This window comes from Melospiza melodia, chromosome 1 (assembly GCF_035770615.1).
Source record: "Melospiza melodia melodia isolate bMelMel2 chromosome 1, bMelMel2.pri, whole genome shotgun sequence".
Taxonomy (NCBI): Eukaryota; Metazoa; Chordata; class Aves; order Passeriformes; family Passerellidae; genus Melospiza; species Melospiza melodia.
In genome coordinates, this window is record NC_086194.1 from 43,206,513 (window position 1) to 43,222,143 (window position 15,631).

A 15,631-nucleotide genomic window follows, 5' to 3' on the forward strand; every position below is an offset into this window, starting at 1 on the left:
CCTGGCAGCTCTAACTTATGCTACCCTTGAAGGCCATTATGTCTGCTGAAGACCTACAGAGGATGCATTAACCAGAGACATCTCACCTCCAGCCTCCAGCCACCCCCACAAAACAGCAGCTACATCAGCTCTTGTCTGCTGAGACCTTCCCTGCCCAGAGGGATACAAGCCTGTCACATCACTGCTTGTGGGACAGGTGAAGAGTGAGAGGGACTCAGAGGGGCCAGAGGGGGCCTGAGGATTGCACTCCCACCTGCAGGACTGCAGAGAGGTGAGATGCCAAGCTGCTTTTCTGGCTGTGGCTCTAAACCATGCACTGCTTTTCCTTCCTCTGCTCCAGCTCAGACATACAGAAGTTCTGTCCCACAGCAATGCCTCTTTCACCAATACTTAAAAAAAAAAAAATCACCTGGAAGTGTGAGGAAAACTGTGCTTCAAAAGATTTATTACATATATTTGTACATATTTTACATGAATGGAATGTTAAACATACAACCTAAAAATCAATAAAAAAATATTTTCATTCGTGATTATGTACTGGCAAACCACTGAAAAGAGTACCTTAGAACAACTTAAGTCAACTTGCAATCATACTGCTCAATTAAAAAAAAAAAACAAAACAAAACAAAACAAACAAATATATTTTACATTTACATTAGACATTGCAAATTACATTCCAATTTCTGCTCCGGGTAATGAAGGAAGGTATCTTGTCCATTACCACTGAACATACAGGTGGCATTTCAGAAGCAAGCATGGACTTCCCTCTAACTCACCGTGGGCAAGGTTAGGTCTGTAGGAAGAGGCATACAAAAAAAAGGGAGTACACACTCTGCTCCCTCCCAGCAGGTATCTGCCAAAGGGTGGGAAGAGCCAGAATGAGATTTGTAATCAAGGGATAAAGGTTAACGCTGGATCACCACTCATTCAGTGCCACACTGCAGCTCTTAAAATTTGTTACAAGTAGTTTTTATGTAGCTCACTAAAGCATCCCCTCTACAGCTAAGCCACCTCCCTTCTTCCTTGAAAGTTATAGTGCTTTGGCAATATCAGCTAGGGGAGAATTCTTCACTGTATGGTAACAAATATTCCAGCTTCATCTTAATATATACAAGAGCATAGAATCAAGCTTTGATGTCTCTTTCTCTTAGAATTTCACACCTTGAGAGCTTGTGACCAGTTGTGTTGAGAAGTGTTTACTATGAAATATAACATATCAGCATTAAAAGGGACAGATTTGAAAGAAAACAAGAGGAACAGGATTCAGCAACAGATTATGTTCTTGCAACGTCGGGTTACTTACACTTGAAACTCTGCCAAAATCGAGCAAATCCTATTTATCGTTGCAAAATCTTTGCCAAAGCACACCCAAGGGCAAAAGTCTCTCAAACAAACACACATAGATTAAAAGCTGCCAGAAAGATCAGTGAGTGGGCTGGCTGCCTTCTACTTCTTTACACTGGCAACTTATTAAATCCAAGACAGAACCAAGTCCAGCCTTTTTCAGGTGCAGGATATTCTTATGGTGCAGGATATTCCTTTTTCAGGTGCAGGTTACTCCTATGGTGGTTTACCTGAGCAAGTCTTCAACAACTAATAATGCCCCACAGTGAGGTCATTTTACAGCTTATCCCATCATCAGCTCTGATGTACTAACTGAGACATGACTTTACAGAACACAAGCAGCTTGGAAAGCCAGCCTATAATTGTGGAGTAAGATAACCAAATGTAATTTGAGAGTATGGACTGGATTGGTTTTTTTAACCCCCAACAAGCTAAACCATCTCCAACTTGATTTTAGAAGCAGCTTACTTATGTGGAGAAACAGAAACATCACAGATTTTTCATTCAGGAAAACAAATCCTGGACATAGTTCTGTCGCGGATTTCTCACGCAGAGTGTTTTGAATGACAAAAAGTGGTAGGAACTGCATGAATAAAACCACATTTGGCTGGATTGTAGGAAATCCATAAGAAGCCTTCTCTTACAGTTACAACCTCTTAGATTACTTTTGCTGATGCCAATGGAAAGCCTATTCATATAGGAATATGGCCTAACATATATCTCATCTTCAGCTAGGCAGAGAAGAAACAGATACTATGATGACTTTAAAGCTCGGAAGGGTGGCAAGTGAATCATCAAATATAGCACTCATCAAAAAAAGAGAGAATCCTCCACTACCAAAGGTGAGCTGGAAGATCCCATAGTAGCACTTCTGCACTCCCAGGTGTGTGGTAGTCTCTCAGCAGGAAAATCCCAACAGCACAGCAGAATTAGTACCAATTTTGCACACAAATACTCCTTCAATACAGGAAAACAGCTAAAAGCTACAAGAAACTTAGAGAGATCACTGTCTGCATCAAAAGCAATGTTTTGCCACCATTTGCAAAGAGAGATAGTAACATCCAAGTGCCAAGTCCCTTGCTTTTGGTGGAACATGGAAGAAATGGAGCAAGTTTCCAAAGCCCTCACATAGAAAAGGCAGAGCACTAAAAGCATTCTCCAGCACATCTCGCATATTAGACATATCCCTCCATAAATACCAAAGATCCACATTTTTCAATAAAAATTTTTTTTTATTGAAAAATTTCAATTTTTTTTTTCAACTCAGCAATATTCCCATATTTGCTGAGATTTCAGTTTCCTGGGAGTCTGTTGTACCAGCTCTCCAGCCTTTCAGCAAAGCTTAATTAAAAACCCAGTGCTCCTAAAATTAAGAAGTAGGATAAATGTATAAATCTTGAGATTCAGTCATAAACCCCCTTTACATCATAAGAGGAGAAGCAGGGAAAAAAACCAAGGTCACAAGTATCCACCCACATTTTTCTACATACCCTACATGTTTTCCCTTCCAAAATACCCCAGTACACTTCCCCTTGATTATGACAGCTAACCTGACTACAAATAAGACCATCTGTTTTTGGCTTTATCCCTCCCAAAATTAAAATACCAATAATTTGTGGTGTGCTTCATATTTTTGCTTTTACATCCTGCTCAACTCATTGCTGAATGTACACACTGCAAGAAAATGAGCTACCTCCTTCCAAAGGGAAGCATTATTATAGATATACTGACTTGTAAGTGCCAGGACAAAGGGTGCCCTGTGCTGACAGCAGTCTTGACTCCCTTGTTATTGTATGGGGTATGGTTAAATACAAACCAACTCACAGCCACCTCCACTATGAACTTCAAAACACGAGCTGCTACTGAAGAGACATGGGTATGTTACAAGTTCAGAAAAATCGCACATTTCAAGACAGTGTCAAATCTACTCTTCCCCTGCTGGCAAGCAGCATGTTTATGGCAGACCTGAGTATGGGAATTATTTCACACCCTTACATACTTAGGGAAGATATAGGCCAGATGACAGAAAATACTCTGAAAAGCACAGAATTGGCAATCTCAAGATATTTACAGGCAAAGAAGCATATCGCACCGAAATTGAAGTTATTGCTTCTTGTGGACAAGTGTGGTGTTCCTTGTTTGAGACACAGGACTTGTTTGGTGTTTATTTTTCCCTTCTGAAGCACAATGAGTTGACACCCCTGTGAGGACATTTTCAAAATTAAGGTGTTGTCTGTGACTAGAGCTGTGCCTACAGCATGGTCATCACCAGCTGATGGTGACAGAAAGCGTACCTAGGTGAGTTTCCACTGGTGTTTTCAAACCCAAGCATCACTCTCATGCTTCCAGGGTCATTCCAGGCTTGGTCTATCTTACAGGTTTTGATACAAGAAAACCTCCCATTGTCTTTCAGAAGAGATTTATGGATACCAAGAACATCAAACTAAAGCTGACCTTGTATCAGTTCCTCAAATAATCTAGGGAACTGCTGCTCTACTGTGCCGATGGAAGCAGCCATGGACTCTTGCCTGCAAAAGCTTCACCAGTGCAATAGCTAGTGACCTGCTTTTCCAACACTGTTCCTAAACATGGGACAACAGTCCCAACTGCTGGGCCTTTAAATCAGTTACTTCCATCTGAATACAGAAGATGAAGGGTTTTGAGGAAACAGTAAGTGAACTAGAAGTATGAACTACCAAAACTGAGCTCAAGTTGTACACAGATTTATGTTTCTTGTATTTACGTACTTAACCCTCAAGCCAAAGACTATCTATGACCTCAGAGCACAGGACATCAAAACACCGACCTACCCCCTTTACATGGCTACAGGTGAGTTTCTGCAGGCATGAAGCCAACAGTAAACATTAAATCAATGCAAATGGAAAAGTTTTACTTTCAGAAGATATCAGGAGTTTAAAACATTGGGAAAATGGGCCTGCAGGCAACACCACTATTTGAGTATCACAGGTGCTGTAGTTCCACATCCCCTCCCTCCCTCCCTCCCCCAAGATAATACAAGGCAACACAAATATTCTCGTCAAAAAAGGACTCTGTACAGGGAATGACTGTACATTTGATGTGACTACAGAATCGAATGTGTGACAAAATGATTCTGCTCCCACTGAAAAAGAGAACTCAACAGGGCCTCATAGCTTACAGGTTCAGCTGAAACCAGTGATGCAAGCCCAAAAGTAGAGAAACTGCACTGGCAATTATGACAATTATCTAGTTTGGACTCCTTTAGATTTGCAGCGTAACAAAGGCATTTTACAGAGCAACATTCAGGAGAAAATGTTATCCAGGGAAGAACTGCTATTCAAGCAAGATGAGAGAGTTTAAGAACATGAACTGCACTTCTTCTCCAGATAGCGGTAGTTGCTCCTGTTCTTTGCCCTTTTTGATATAAATCACAGCAGCAACAGAGAGAAATGTGTACTTAAACAAAACAAACAAACAAAACAAAAAAAACCAGAATCCAACCAGAATTATTTATGTACAAGAAAAAGTCTGAAGTGTTGTGCAACTTATTGTAGCCATTGAAACTCACTAAGAATACTGTTGCTAATAAATATTCATAAACTCTTCCCTGTGTTGTGAAATTCAGAAACTACTACAATTAATTCTCGATATAAAAAGTATGCTTCTAAACCCTGATATCTGTTCCAGTTCATTGTCTTTAAAAAAAAAAAAAATCAATTTTAACTGTGATACTTTGTGGGAACTAATACATATCCACAGTTTTACTTGGTGTATCCACCCAGAGACAACCTGTGTTTTGTGGAGCTCTGGTATACCAATATAATACAGTAAAATAATAATAAATTAAACAAATGCAGATGAATTTAAAAAAAAAAAAAAAAAGAAAGATAGAAAAAAACCCAAACTAAACGAAAACCCACACTGTCAAATGGTGGTCTCCACACGAAGACACCAAGGGTTTAGATGCAATGTACTACAGATCCTGCGACCAAAAAACACATTCAAACAAGGAAACATGAACTTGCGCATGTTCGAAAAATAAACACAAATCCCACCTCGATGTAATCTCGCCCATGCCTATAAAAACCTCTCCCCATGCCCACACTTGCAGTTATTCATTTACACCTCAGGAGGCAGCCTGGAGATGAGAGTAGTACAATAAAATAATTACCTGAAACATCTTTAAAAAAATACCCGTTAAACAAATTACCTTAACTGGCAGCACTTAAAATTGGTAATTCATTTCTTTTTCCTATTTTAAAAAAAGTTGCATAGCTGTAAGATTTTGCTTTGCTGCATTTCTTTCTGTCATTTTGACTCATGAGCAATAAAAGAGACGTTTTAGTTACTTAAATAGCAATACAATGTGCAGATTTCAACAATCTCTATAGCTTGATCAATATAAATTAGTTACCTGTCTTGGTTTTACTCTTTGGACTGCATTGTGACAAAGGTTTAGTTACAAAACTTTGAAATACAGTATTCCTACACAGAGCAGGTTATGTTTTCTGTTCTTGAAAAAAGTGAAGAACGTAAAACAGGGTGTGAATTCAGTAAATTAAGGTCACACTGTTAGATTTTATTTAGTTTGCCATGTACTGTTCTTCAGCCAACGAGAAGGTGAAAACGTTCCCACTCCGATCTGGGGCCGTTCCCCTGCAAGGGTCTCAGAGAGCACGTATCAAACGTCTCCACTCCCACTGGAGGCAGTAGGAAACATGTCCAATAACTCGCTTCTTCACAGAACCAGAAGTTGGGCTGAAATTTGGAACTTTGGCCTTCGATACAAAACAGTGTCAGTAATGTCTCTGGGGAGTCGATTGTTACAGGATGTGCAGCATTTTCAAAATCCCTGTGTGTCCTTTGCATGAGTGTTTGGTATACTGAGCACTACTGTCAAGTAACGGTGTCTGCAATGCTTTCTCCGTGTCACTGTCCATCTTTGCCTTTTTCAGCCACAAAGAACTAAGTCTCAAGCCAGGCACGCTGTGTTCAGCAAGAGAACCTCACATCTCCTATGCTTTCTGATCAGTGGAAGCAGCTGTTGGAAAAGCAGAGGAGAAAATACTATTATTTCAGTACAGAAACCATTCAAACAGCATGAGCACAACAACTGAGTTTTCCTCCCCTTTTTTCCTAAGTCTCCAGTTATCACCATCCCTGCTGTGGAAAAAGCAAATAGAATTTAACATGAGGCTGGACAGCCATGAGCATGCACAGAGACACAGGTGTTCATGAACAGCATGCAGCCTTCTGCCACAACCAGAGACTGGGGGCAATATAGGAAATGTGTTTGGTTATTAATTTTGGCTAACGCTGCCCTGAGATCAAAACAATTATCTCAGTAGCAGGATATCTTCCTTGCGGTTTTCTTTGCTAGCCCTACAACACAGACACATGAAGCAACATGAAAGAAATGCACAAATAAATGCTAGTCATGAATACTTCTGATTTTTTAAAAAATTTCCTTCAGAACAACAAAACCAAACTCTCAGCTACCAGATAGGATTTCAGATATCTCTATTTCTCTAAGAATTGTGATTGTTGGTGTGCTTTGCAATGCTTAGGGGCAATTATTTAATATAACTTAACGTTTCTGAGTCAGTCAACTAAAGAATAAATCTTTAAACTTTTAACACAGATTGCAGATCTGCAACCATTAACACAAAACATAAGCTGGAAAAATGCAAACTTCTGTGAAATGGGATAGAAACATGTCAACATTTTTCATTTATTTATATGCTTTAAACATTCTGGAATGCATTAACATTAAGGTAGTTTTGAAAATACCTAGTTTCAAACTTTTCATATGATTCCAAAAGACTTCTGTCAGAAATACGTGCCAGTACTCACAGAACAATCCAAAATGACTTGTAATTGTATAATTTTAATTTTGTTTCATTTCTATGGAAAAATCCTCTTAGAAAGTTAATGCTAAAGGTTTCTTGACACTGACTTGCCACTTTCCAGTACTAAAACTGCAAAGACCACGCCATGCAAGGATGTAGAAACCTTCTGCCTATATTGCAATATACATCAATTCTTATTGATTAATATTGTCATTCTGAGACACAGTAGTAAATTCACAATTAAAAAGAAATAGTACAGTGATTTCAGGTAGTCAAGATATTTATTGTTGGAACATAAATAAACATTACCTAAAAATATGAGTCTTGTCTTAATCTGATGGATGCTCAGGGCAAGATCTATTTACTTCAAACCATTCATCTATGCAGCTGTTGGATACATGACAAAAATGAGAACAATTGACATGAATACAAGTAATATTTAGCAGTAGGATATGAATATAAATTGGTTTCTCCATTTCAATGACTAGTAGAATTTTATATTATACAAAGAAGTATATGCATATACACACATCACTGGAAAAATTAATAACCCCAAACCACAGTAATACTTGGGTATTAAACAGTGTTGAAAACCTAAATTTCTTAAGTGTTAAAATTTTCTAAGGAAACATTTTACAAATTACAGACTTCATACACAGGTTAATTAGCTACTAACATCATCTTGCTTGTATCATTCACTGACATTTTACTTTCTGTAAAGTACAGACACTTATGAAAAAACAATATGAAAGAGGTTAAAAAACCAATTCCCCCCCTCTCTGCCCAACTCTATTAGCATTTGACCAAACTTAAGCCCACATGACCTAACTCCTCAGCCATGATACACATTCCTTCCTCATCCAGGTGATTTTCCAAGAATGAGGAGTTTGTAGCATGGAAAATGAACTTCAAATGCATTTGGTATAGATGCAGAAAGATGTAATTTAAAAAACAACTTTAAGGCTGCTACTGCTGTTTCTTTGTTATTTTTAAATGCAAAAAAGCAACTAAGTTTAAGCACATCTTTAAACACCCCTTAAGAAGAGTTACCATAAATGCAACCTTGTGAATTTTACATCCATTCCAGTAAGGAATACTTGCCCTTTATGATATATGCAGAGGCAAGGCAGCCGTGCTATAGTATCTCCTTGCTGCAGCTCTTCCAGGCATATTGCACACTCCCCAGCGTCTTTACTCAGCACATCCTCTGGGGAAAGAGCACAAATGAAAGGGTTAAGAATTAGACTACTACAAGCAAAATGTTCTTTATTCAGAACATCATGGACAGCCATAGAAGAAGGTATTTTTTGTCCTGCAGAAAGGCAAGGATCAGTGACACACCAACTGACTGAAGATTCATTATGAGAACCCATGCTCAGTTTTCAACTTGGAAGTTGAGTTCAAGCCTGAATGTAACATTTCTCTGACAAGGCACTGTAGGTAAACAACTAGGTAAAGCTCTTCCTAGCTTCTAAACACTTAGCCTGTCATTTGATTTTTCTACTCTCCTACTCATCTCTCTTGTATACATCTGGCTTTCTTCTACCAGCCTTGCTAGTAACTCATATTTCACACCTTCAACTTCTTCTCACCACGCTAGCATGTTCTACATCCCATCCACCTTTTTCTCAGTGTAAAGTATGAAACTGCCAACTGTAGGAATGTGAGATTTCCATGAAGGAAAGGTCACTGCTGTATAGCTCCAATGAGTCCTGGAGACTGAATTTTTTGCAGCATTACCAAGTCTGAGAAAAAAGGAGGAAAAAGTAAATTACTAGGAATGCAGAAGAGTTGGCTTTCACTAAGAAGTTTCTGGGAAAAGATATTATTTTTAATAAAAACCTTCTCTCTTGGACACTTCTCTTAGCCAGAATGTGGGATGCACAATTCAGTCATAGCACAAACAGAAGATCACAAGGCCCTGTTTGCCAGATGCAGATTAGAAATCCCTGTTAGACACAACCTTACACTCCACAGGGCACTCCCAACAAGCGACCACATAGCAACCAAACTGGCAGATCAGAAAGGTGCACCCTTGGCAAAGTAAGTCCACATGTTCAAGTTTCCATGGTTTCAAGAGAAAAGCTTCCTCTTCATTGCCAAAAGGCACCTCGAGTGATTGCTTATGGAGAGTACCTTTTGCAGCTATGACTGAGAAACCAGCAGATCTGTGCTGTTCTCTCCTGTGGCTCCATCACCACTGGCATTCCAAATACAGAGAATGACAGACTACTAGAAAGCTACCATGGCAGCAAGAAAGTAAAAGGAAATTAGGTCTACATGGTTTCCATTAAATGACAGTCAGTTGTCTTGCAGGTGCTTGAGGTTCTAAAGCAGTGCTTATTTCAGTCTCCACTACATGCATTGGTTATTCTAAAAATCCTGTATAATGCCACGTGCGTAGCACCATGATGGAGATGTGAAAAATATCTTGCATGAAGTGAACTATTATAAAGAAAACTATTCAAAACAAAAACATAAACAATATACATCCACCACAACAAAGAAAATTTTAAAATGTATTTTAGGCACAGTAAACGCCTGTTGTTCAATCAGAAACTGTAAGCTTCTCAGAAGATTAGAAATACTAGGGAGACAATGTAATTTAAAACAATAGAAAATATTTTAGTAACTCTTGCCCAGAAGAGGGTGCTAAGGATAAATACTTCCTTGAGGTTGGATTTTGGTATTTGATTGCTTGGGGTTTTTTAATACAAAGGTATTCTAATGTCTGACCAGGAGGCAAATACTCTCCAGACATTGTCTGGCTACAGAGATATCAATCTTTGTCTGATGCTGTCAGACTTCATCCTCCCAGACCACCTCTTTGCAAAACTTTACAAGAACTCCGGTGAGCAGTTCTCTTCTCACAGTTAGGTTGTAGGAAGCAGCACCATTAATAATTCAAGCATGTATCATACATACAGAGCATACCTAATAAAAGTAACTTTTTCCACAGAGTCCCTTTATCAGATCAGCAGCTGCTACCCAAACCAAAATGGGACTAAGATACCTCTAGTGAATTAAATCCCATTCTCACTCCCTCAAGCACTCTCAAGAGGGAAGCATTTAGTCAAGCTTTGATAAGAGAAATTGAAAAGCTGTCTGATAAAAACACAGTTTATAAAAGAAAGCATTTCTGTGAACAGCTTTCCCATCGTTCTCCATTGTACATGTCTGGCTTATCCTGCACTCCCCAGACTGCACAATGCTTGGGTCTGAACTCCCACTGAGCAATTTAACAAGGTTCTGCACCTTTTGGCTAACATTAGGGTGTGATGCCAATTCAAACATTTGTACCTCCCACCAGCCCTGGCGTAAGTGTCTGACACTCCTTTTATTTTCCCTCCAGTACTCCTGTACTCTCCCTTTTGCCAGTACTGGCCCTCCTGCACAAGTCCCTGGCAAACAGTGTGCTGCCCTCCCTGGCTTCACCCCAGGCTTTCCAACTGGGACGAGGCACCAGGCACACACTGGGCTCTGCCCAGTCAGGCCAGGGGGAGCTGCTGCTGGCACAGACCAGACTCAGAAACGCGGTGCAGCTCTGCCATCCCTGCAGGAGAGGCTGCGTTAACAGGTCTCCATGCTCCTCTTCCTCCGGAATAATGAGGAATCAGCATTCCCTACTTGTGCAAACCTCATGAATCCTACCTAAGGCTCTTGTGCATAAAATACTGAGTGCAAAAAAACAACTGCTCTAAATGCCCATGTGTAACTTGCACATTAACATACTCCAAACCCATATAATTAAGCTTATAGTTAATTACACACGTAGAGTGATGACAGCAAAACCAATCCTTCACAGACTTATGACACCTTAGATCTGACTACCTTTTGACCATTTTAGGTGATTTGGATCATCAATCTCATACAAAGAAAATGGAAAGAATAATCCAGTTAGACCTGGATCTGGTCAGAATTTGTTCTGCACTCTCCTACACCAACATACTGGCTTGTATCAGATGCAAGTCAGTTTAAGGGCCATTTAACAATGACTTAAACATACCTGTTACAGAAAAATCTGTATATCATTTTGCACAGAACTACTGCAGTCTGAAGAGGTTTTTTGTTTTCACCTTTTTCCTGCAGCAGAGTGATTCAGCAGATACATTTTATTTGAAAAAATTTCCCTTAAAAAACCCAAACCAACAACAAAACACACAAACCAAAAGAAGGAGTAGCTTAAAACTTCATCAATTTTATGATTAGAACATTTATATCAGTGTATTACCTAAATTAAAGTGGGAAGAGAAAATAAGCCACATTTTTCCATTTCACCCACATGTGGGGACATAGACAAATACCACACCCCCACATCCAAGTGCACTGCCCTCATAGGAGGTAAACACTCCTCCACCTTCCCAGCTACTTGAGTGAGTACTCACTAGCCAAAGACTGGTGTTAAGGATGAAATCTTGCAAAAGAGCATGGTATTTCCCTCCTGAGTCTGCTCAAATACTTCTTCCTCTTCTCCTCTATCCCTGGTTACTACTGTTTTAACTTTGGGTTGTCAGTAATTTTTCCTCCTAAGCTTCTGCTTTCATCTTGACTGGAAAATAAATTCTGTGGCATTTCTGCATTTATAGCAAAATAGGTAGTAGAGGATTTAAAAACAGGCATTCTGGCAATTTTGCACATACTTTAGCATTTAAAAACTTTTCTTAGAACTTTTGAAAAGGCATCTAATAATTATGGAAGCCACTACCTCAGCGATGATTAGGATTATAGGCAATATCTGTGATTAAAGTGTCTTTAAACTGAGGACTACAAAAGTGTACGCACTGCATACCTTCTGGATAAGGTAATTAAAATCTGTGCTGGTGCTTTTTGTTTTGCCTTTTAAAACACAGGCAGATATAGCCCTAGGCTCAAGAAACTTGAAGTCACAAATCATGGAGCTGTCAATATATTTTGGGAGCTATCACTTTACAGCTGCAGTATTTTACTTCACTCTGGGCATTCACTGGAAACAGAACACTAAGTTAGAAACACCTTGACCCAATTCAGATTGACAATTTTTGAACATGTCTGTATTTTTTCTAATATTTAAAACCTTAAACATCTATGGAAGCTGCCATCACAAGTAGCTTACTAGTGAAGGACACCACAAAGATCAACCCTTTCAGGACCACTGAAACTTAATTGAAACATACCTTTTGAACAGCGTTGACACTAAAATTGGTTAAACATCAGCCATTAAAAATATTGATGAAACTTTATTAAATAGTACATATTACCATGTATCTGTTTTGAAGCTGATGACTAAAAACTGTCCTAGTAAGGTACTAGTGACTGTCTCTGCTTGCTTTTAAATGGAGTATGCAGAGCTCTAGACATCTAGAAACCAATATACTTGTTCACATGTAGAGCTTGAATTCATTCATATTGCAAAATTTACAATTTTGCTGATATCACAAGGAGTCAAGGAGGACCTACACATTTCTACAGGTACCTCACTATTCAGCAGCCAGGAAGCATGTGTGTATGTGATTACACACTTATTAAATGTTGCTGACTTAATTTACTAAATCTTTATGGCTTCTGTCACATATGTTTTTCTCCCTCTCCATTTCTTTCTGGCTGTTTCTTACTATGCTTTCCTCCTCTTCACACTCATTTTCCTTAAAATGTGTTCTCTCTAGACCTGGATTTTCTACTACTCCTCCTGCCCTCCATCATCCCATTCCATTTTCTGCTGCAAATCAGGCACTGGAGGAAGGAGGAAGAGAGAAATATTTTAAACTATCTGATACAAATAATATGGACAGCCTTCTTATAGGGGGTTAATGTCCTTGGGAGAAGTAGACACTGGAATGGAAGGAAAACTACTATGCACAGGAAGTGCTTTTCTCATGTAGCTCAGTGACTGAGCTTTGCAAACTGGTACTGACTGCAAGCAAAACCTGTCCTTCCCAGTGCACCCTAAGCACTAGGAGAGCCAGCAGTTCTTTGACATTACAGCTGGTTTTTAGTATTCTGGCTGCCACAAGAGGAATACTCTTGATTCTCTAGGGATCATCCTTGGATGACCAGGTCAACCAAGGTTTTGCTGCTCAAAAGTTGAGGCAGAAAGGCACTCTGAAGGAAAGATGATTCTTAAGTGCTCAGAGCTCCCAACAGAAGGAGGAACATAATTCAGTTGTCACTGCTTATGCTTATTTTGCCACTCAGCTTTCACAGCTGCAGGGTCAGTCAGCAGATTGAGCAAGGCAGAGCTGAAGCCATTAGCTCAGTTCACCTATGAAGATTGTGCTTTCACAGCCAGAAGTGGAAATTCACTACCCTCAGCACGGTAGTGAAGAAGCAGTGGATTTCTAACTAGAAAGATTTCTCTTTGCTCTAGTATAAGCCACCTCCTCTGGATCAAACTTAAAAGGGAAGATATTTAACATCCAATATTTTAACTTGTACCACAGCTAAGCAGTCTTCAGGATTCACAACACTACAAAGTTGAGCATGTCAATAACTTAAATCCAAATTCCCTTCTATGCTGCTGAAAAAAACCAAATACCCTTGTGCTAATCAAACAAACACAGGTGGTAACTTTTTGTGCATACAATCACCCCAAACAGCACTGCATGACTCATATGGTAATACCTAGAACTTAAGCAAGCCACAAATACCTTCCCAGCCACAATATACAAGAACTAAACCTCTCCAAAGCAAGCTAACAAGCTGCAACAAACGTGACCCTTCATCACATACTGACAAAGTGCTTGATGAATTGCTGGGTTGGGCGGTGTGGTGATGTTTTTCAGCATCTCACTCTTCAGCCCTTGCAACACTGCAGCCCTTTACAATCTCCTACTCAAAGTCCAAGTGTTATCCTTGTTTTCCCCATCTCTCTCACGTTGCTCAGTGTTGGTCCAGGACTGAGATAGCTATGTACAAACAGATATCCATCATGAAAGACTTCCTGCACACACATTGTCTATAGTCTTTGGTGCTCCCTCTTCTTAAAACACAAAAGTAAAGAGGAGGGAGCTTGCAAAACAAAGGGAAAGTCACACCACAAGAAAAATATTTGCAGAATTAGGCCTAAGTGGCAATACTTGTGTAGCAACACCAGGCTGAGATAGAAGGAGATGGCTACAGAAGTGTCATTGTTTCTTAGCTAACCCACATTTGAAGAACTGGATTTAAATTTTTGTGCGACATTCTGAGTTTAGTAAATTCTGAGAAATAGCTAGATGCTTCCTGTTCAGACAGATAACAATCGGGTCTATGGTAGAGAAAAACACTTCTGGTGAGATAAAGACAAAACTGAAACAGTAGTGACAGAAATACATTTAAGCGAACACGAGTAAAAAAGTCAGTGTTGTGTAGTCGTAGTTTACCTAAACAGAATTGTATCCAGGTAGCTAATTAATACAGAAGGCAGAAGGATTTGCATGCTGAAGAAAACTGAGTTCTTCTGTAGAGAGATTTAGCTTCAGTGACAAGGGAAACCCAGCTGGAGCTATATGATACAGGGTGCCAGTACAAGTTATGGTTCAATAAAACCCAAAATTTAAATCCCAAGTATAAATAACACAGGTTTGATACAATATCCAATTAAGGTCTCTTGCTTGCAGACAAAGTCAAGTTTGCACCTCAGGGCTCCCACTGAAAAGTTACACTTTGCAAAAAAAGGCCAAGCAGTCAGAGAAATAAAGCTCCTCACTTCCAAGCATCCACATCCATTCCTGTGCTGTTGTTATCAGTGTACCAGCTTTCACAGTCCAATTTTACACTGCTGACAGAGAGTGTTGGGGTGAAATAGGTATTCATACTAGATAAATTCTATTAGCCCAACTGGCCATGAAATGTCTTGTCCTCCCATCTTGAGACTTACAGCTAGTGACTATGCCTTTCCATAGTGATTCAAGATTTGCTCTCAATACAATTATCTGATTTACTCCAAAACTTCTGCTTCAGTCTTTCCAATGTCTGTTTAATCAGTCTGCCTGCAGTTTAAGATGCCTTTGGACATTAAATAATCTCAAGATAGTTAAATACCTTTCTCCTGTTGCACTGACTACTAAAGATAAATTCCATTCACCACATTTGTAAGTACTATGTCTTAAAATTGCCAAATTTTAGTTTAGGTATCAGCCAAAGAGCTGCACCTGTTCATAACTGAACCACAAATAAACAGTCTTGTCCTCCAGAACATGATGTAAAAAGACTTTTTGCCAGCCTTATCCGTCTTGTACTAAGTCACTTCAAGTGAGCTGACATCTATTTGTTTTTTGGATGACCCAAGGGGTACCTAATTCTTGAAGTATCTTCCTTGGCATGATGTATTTTGTCCTGAGGCTTACCCCTCTCCTATCAGAAGCAATCTCCTATTGCTTCTGGGGGACAATACTTTAAATCTTGTCTTCTCAGAAGGTGATTGAGTGAAAAATTCTTGAATGCAGCCATAGCAAACTTGTGCCCCATGTGAAATCTCACCATGAACGGTGAACCCTAGCACA

General features: G+C 39.4%; 1 protein-coding gene across 1 annotated transcript in view; it reads right to left on the minus strand.

Moving 5' to 3' along the window:
- Positions 1–416: 416 nt before the first annotated feature.
- ZNRF2 (zinc and ring finger 2) overlaps positions 417–15,631 on the minus strand; it is a 58,894-nt gene continuing 43,679 nt past the window's right edge. The window contains exons 3-5 of the mRNA XM_063155540.1: positions 8,274–8,379; positions 7,482–7,559; positions 417–6,364 (exon numbers count right to left, since the gene is read on the minus strand). Coding sequence (XP_063011610.1) covers positions 7,502–7,559; positions 8,274–8,379 — 164 coding nt within the window. The 3' untranslated portion in view covers positions 417–6,364; positions 7,482–7,501. The remainder of the gene's footprint in view (positions 6,365–7,481; positions 7,560–8,273; positions 8,380–15,631) is intronic.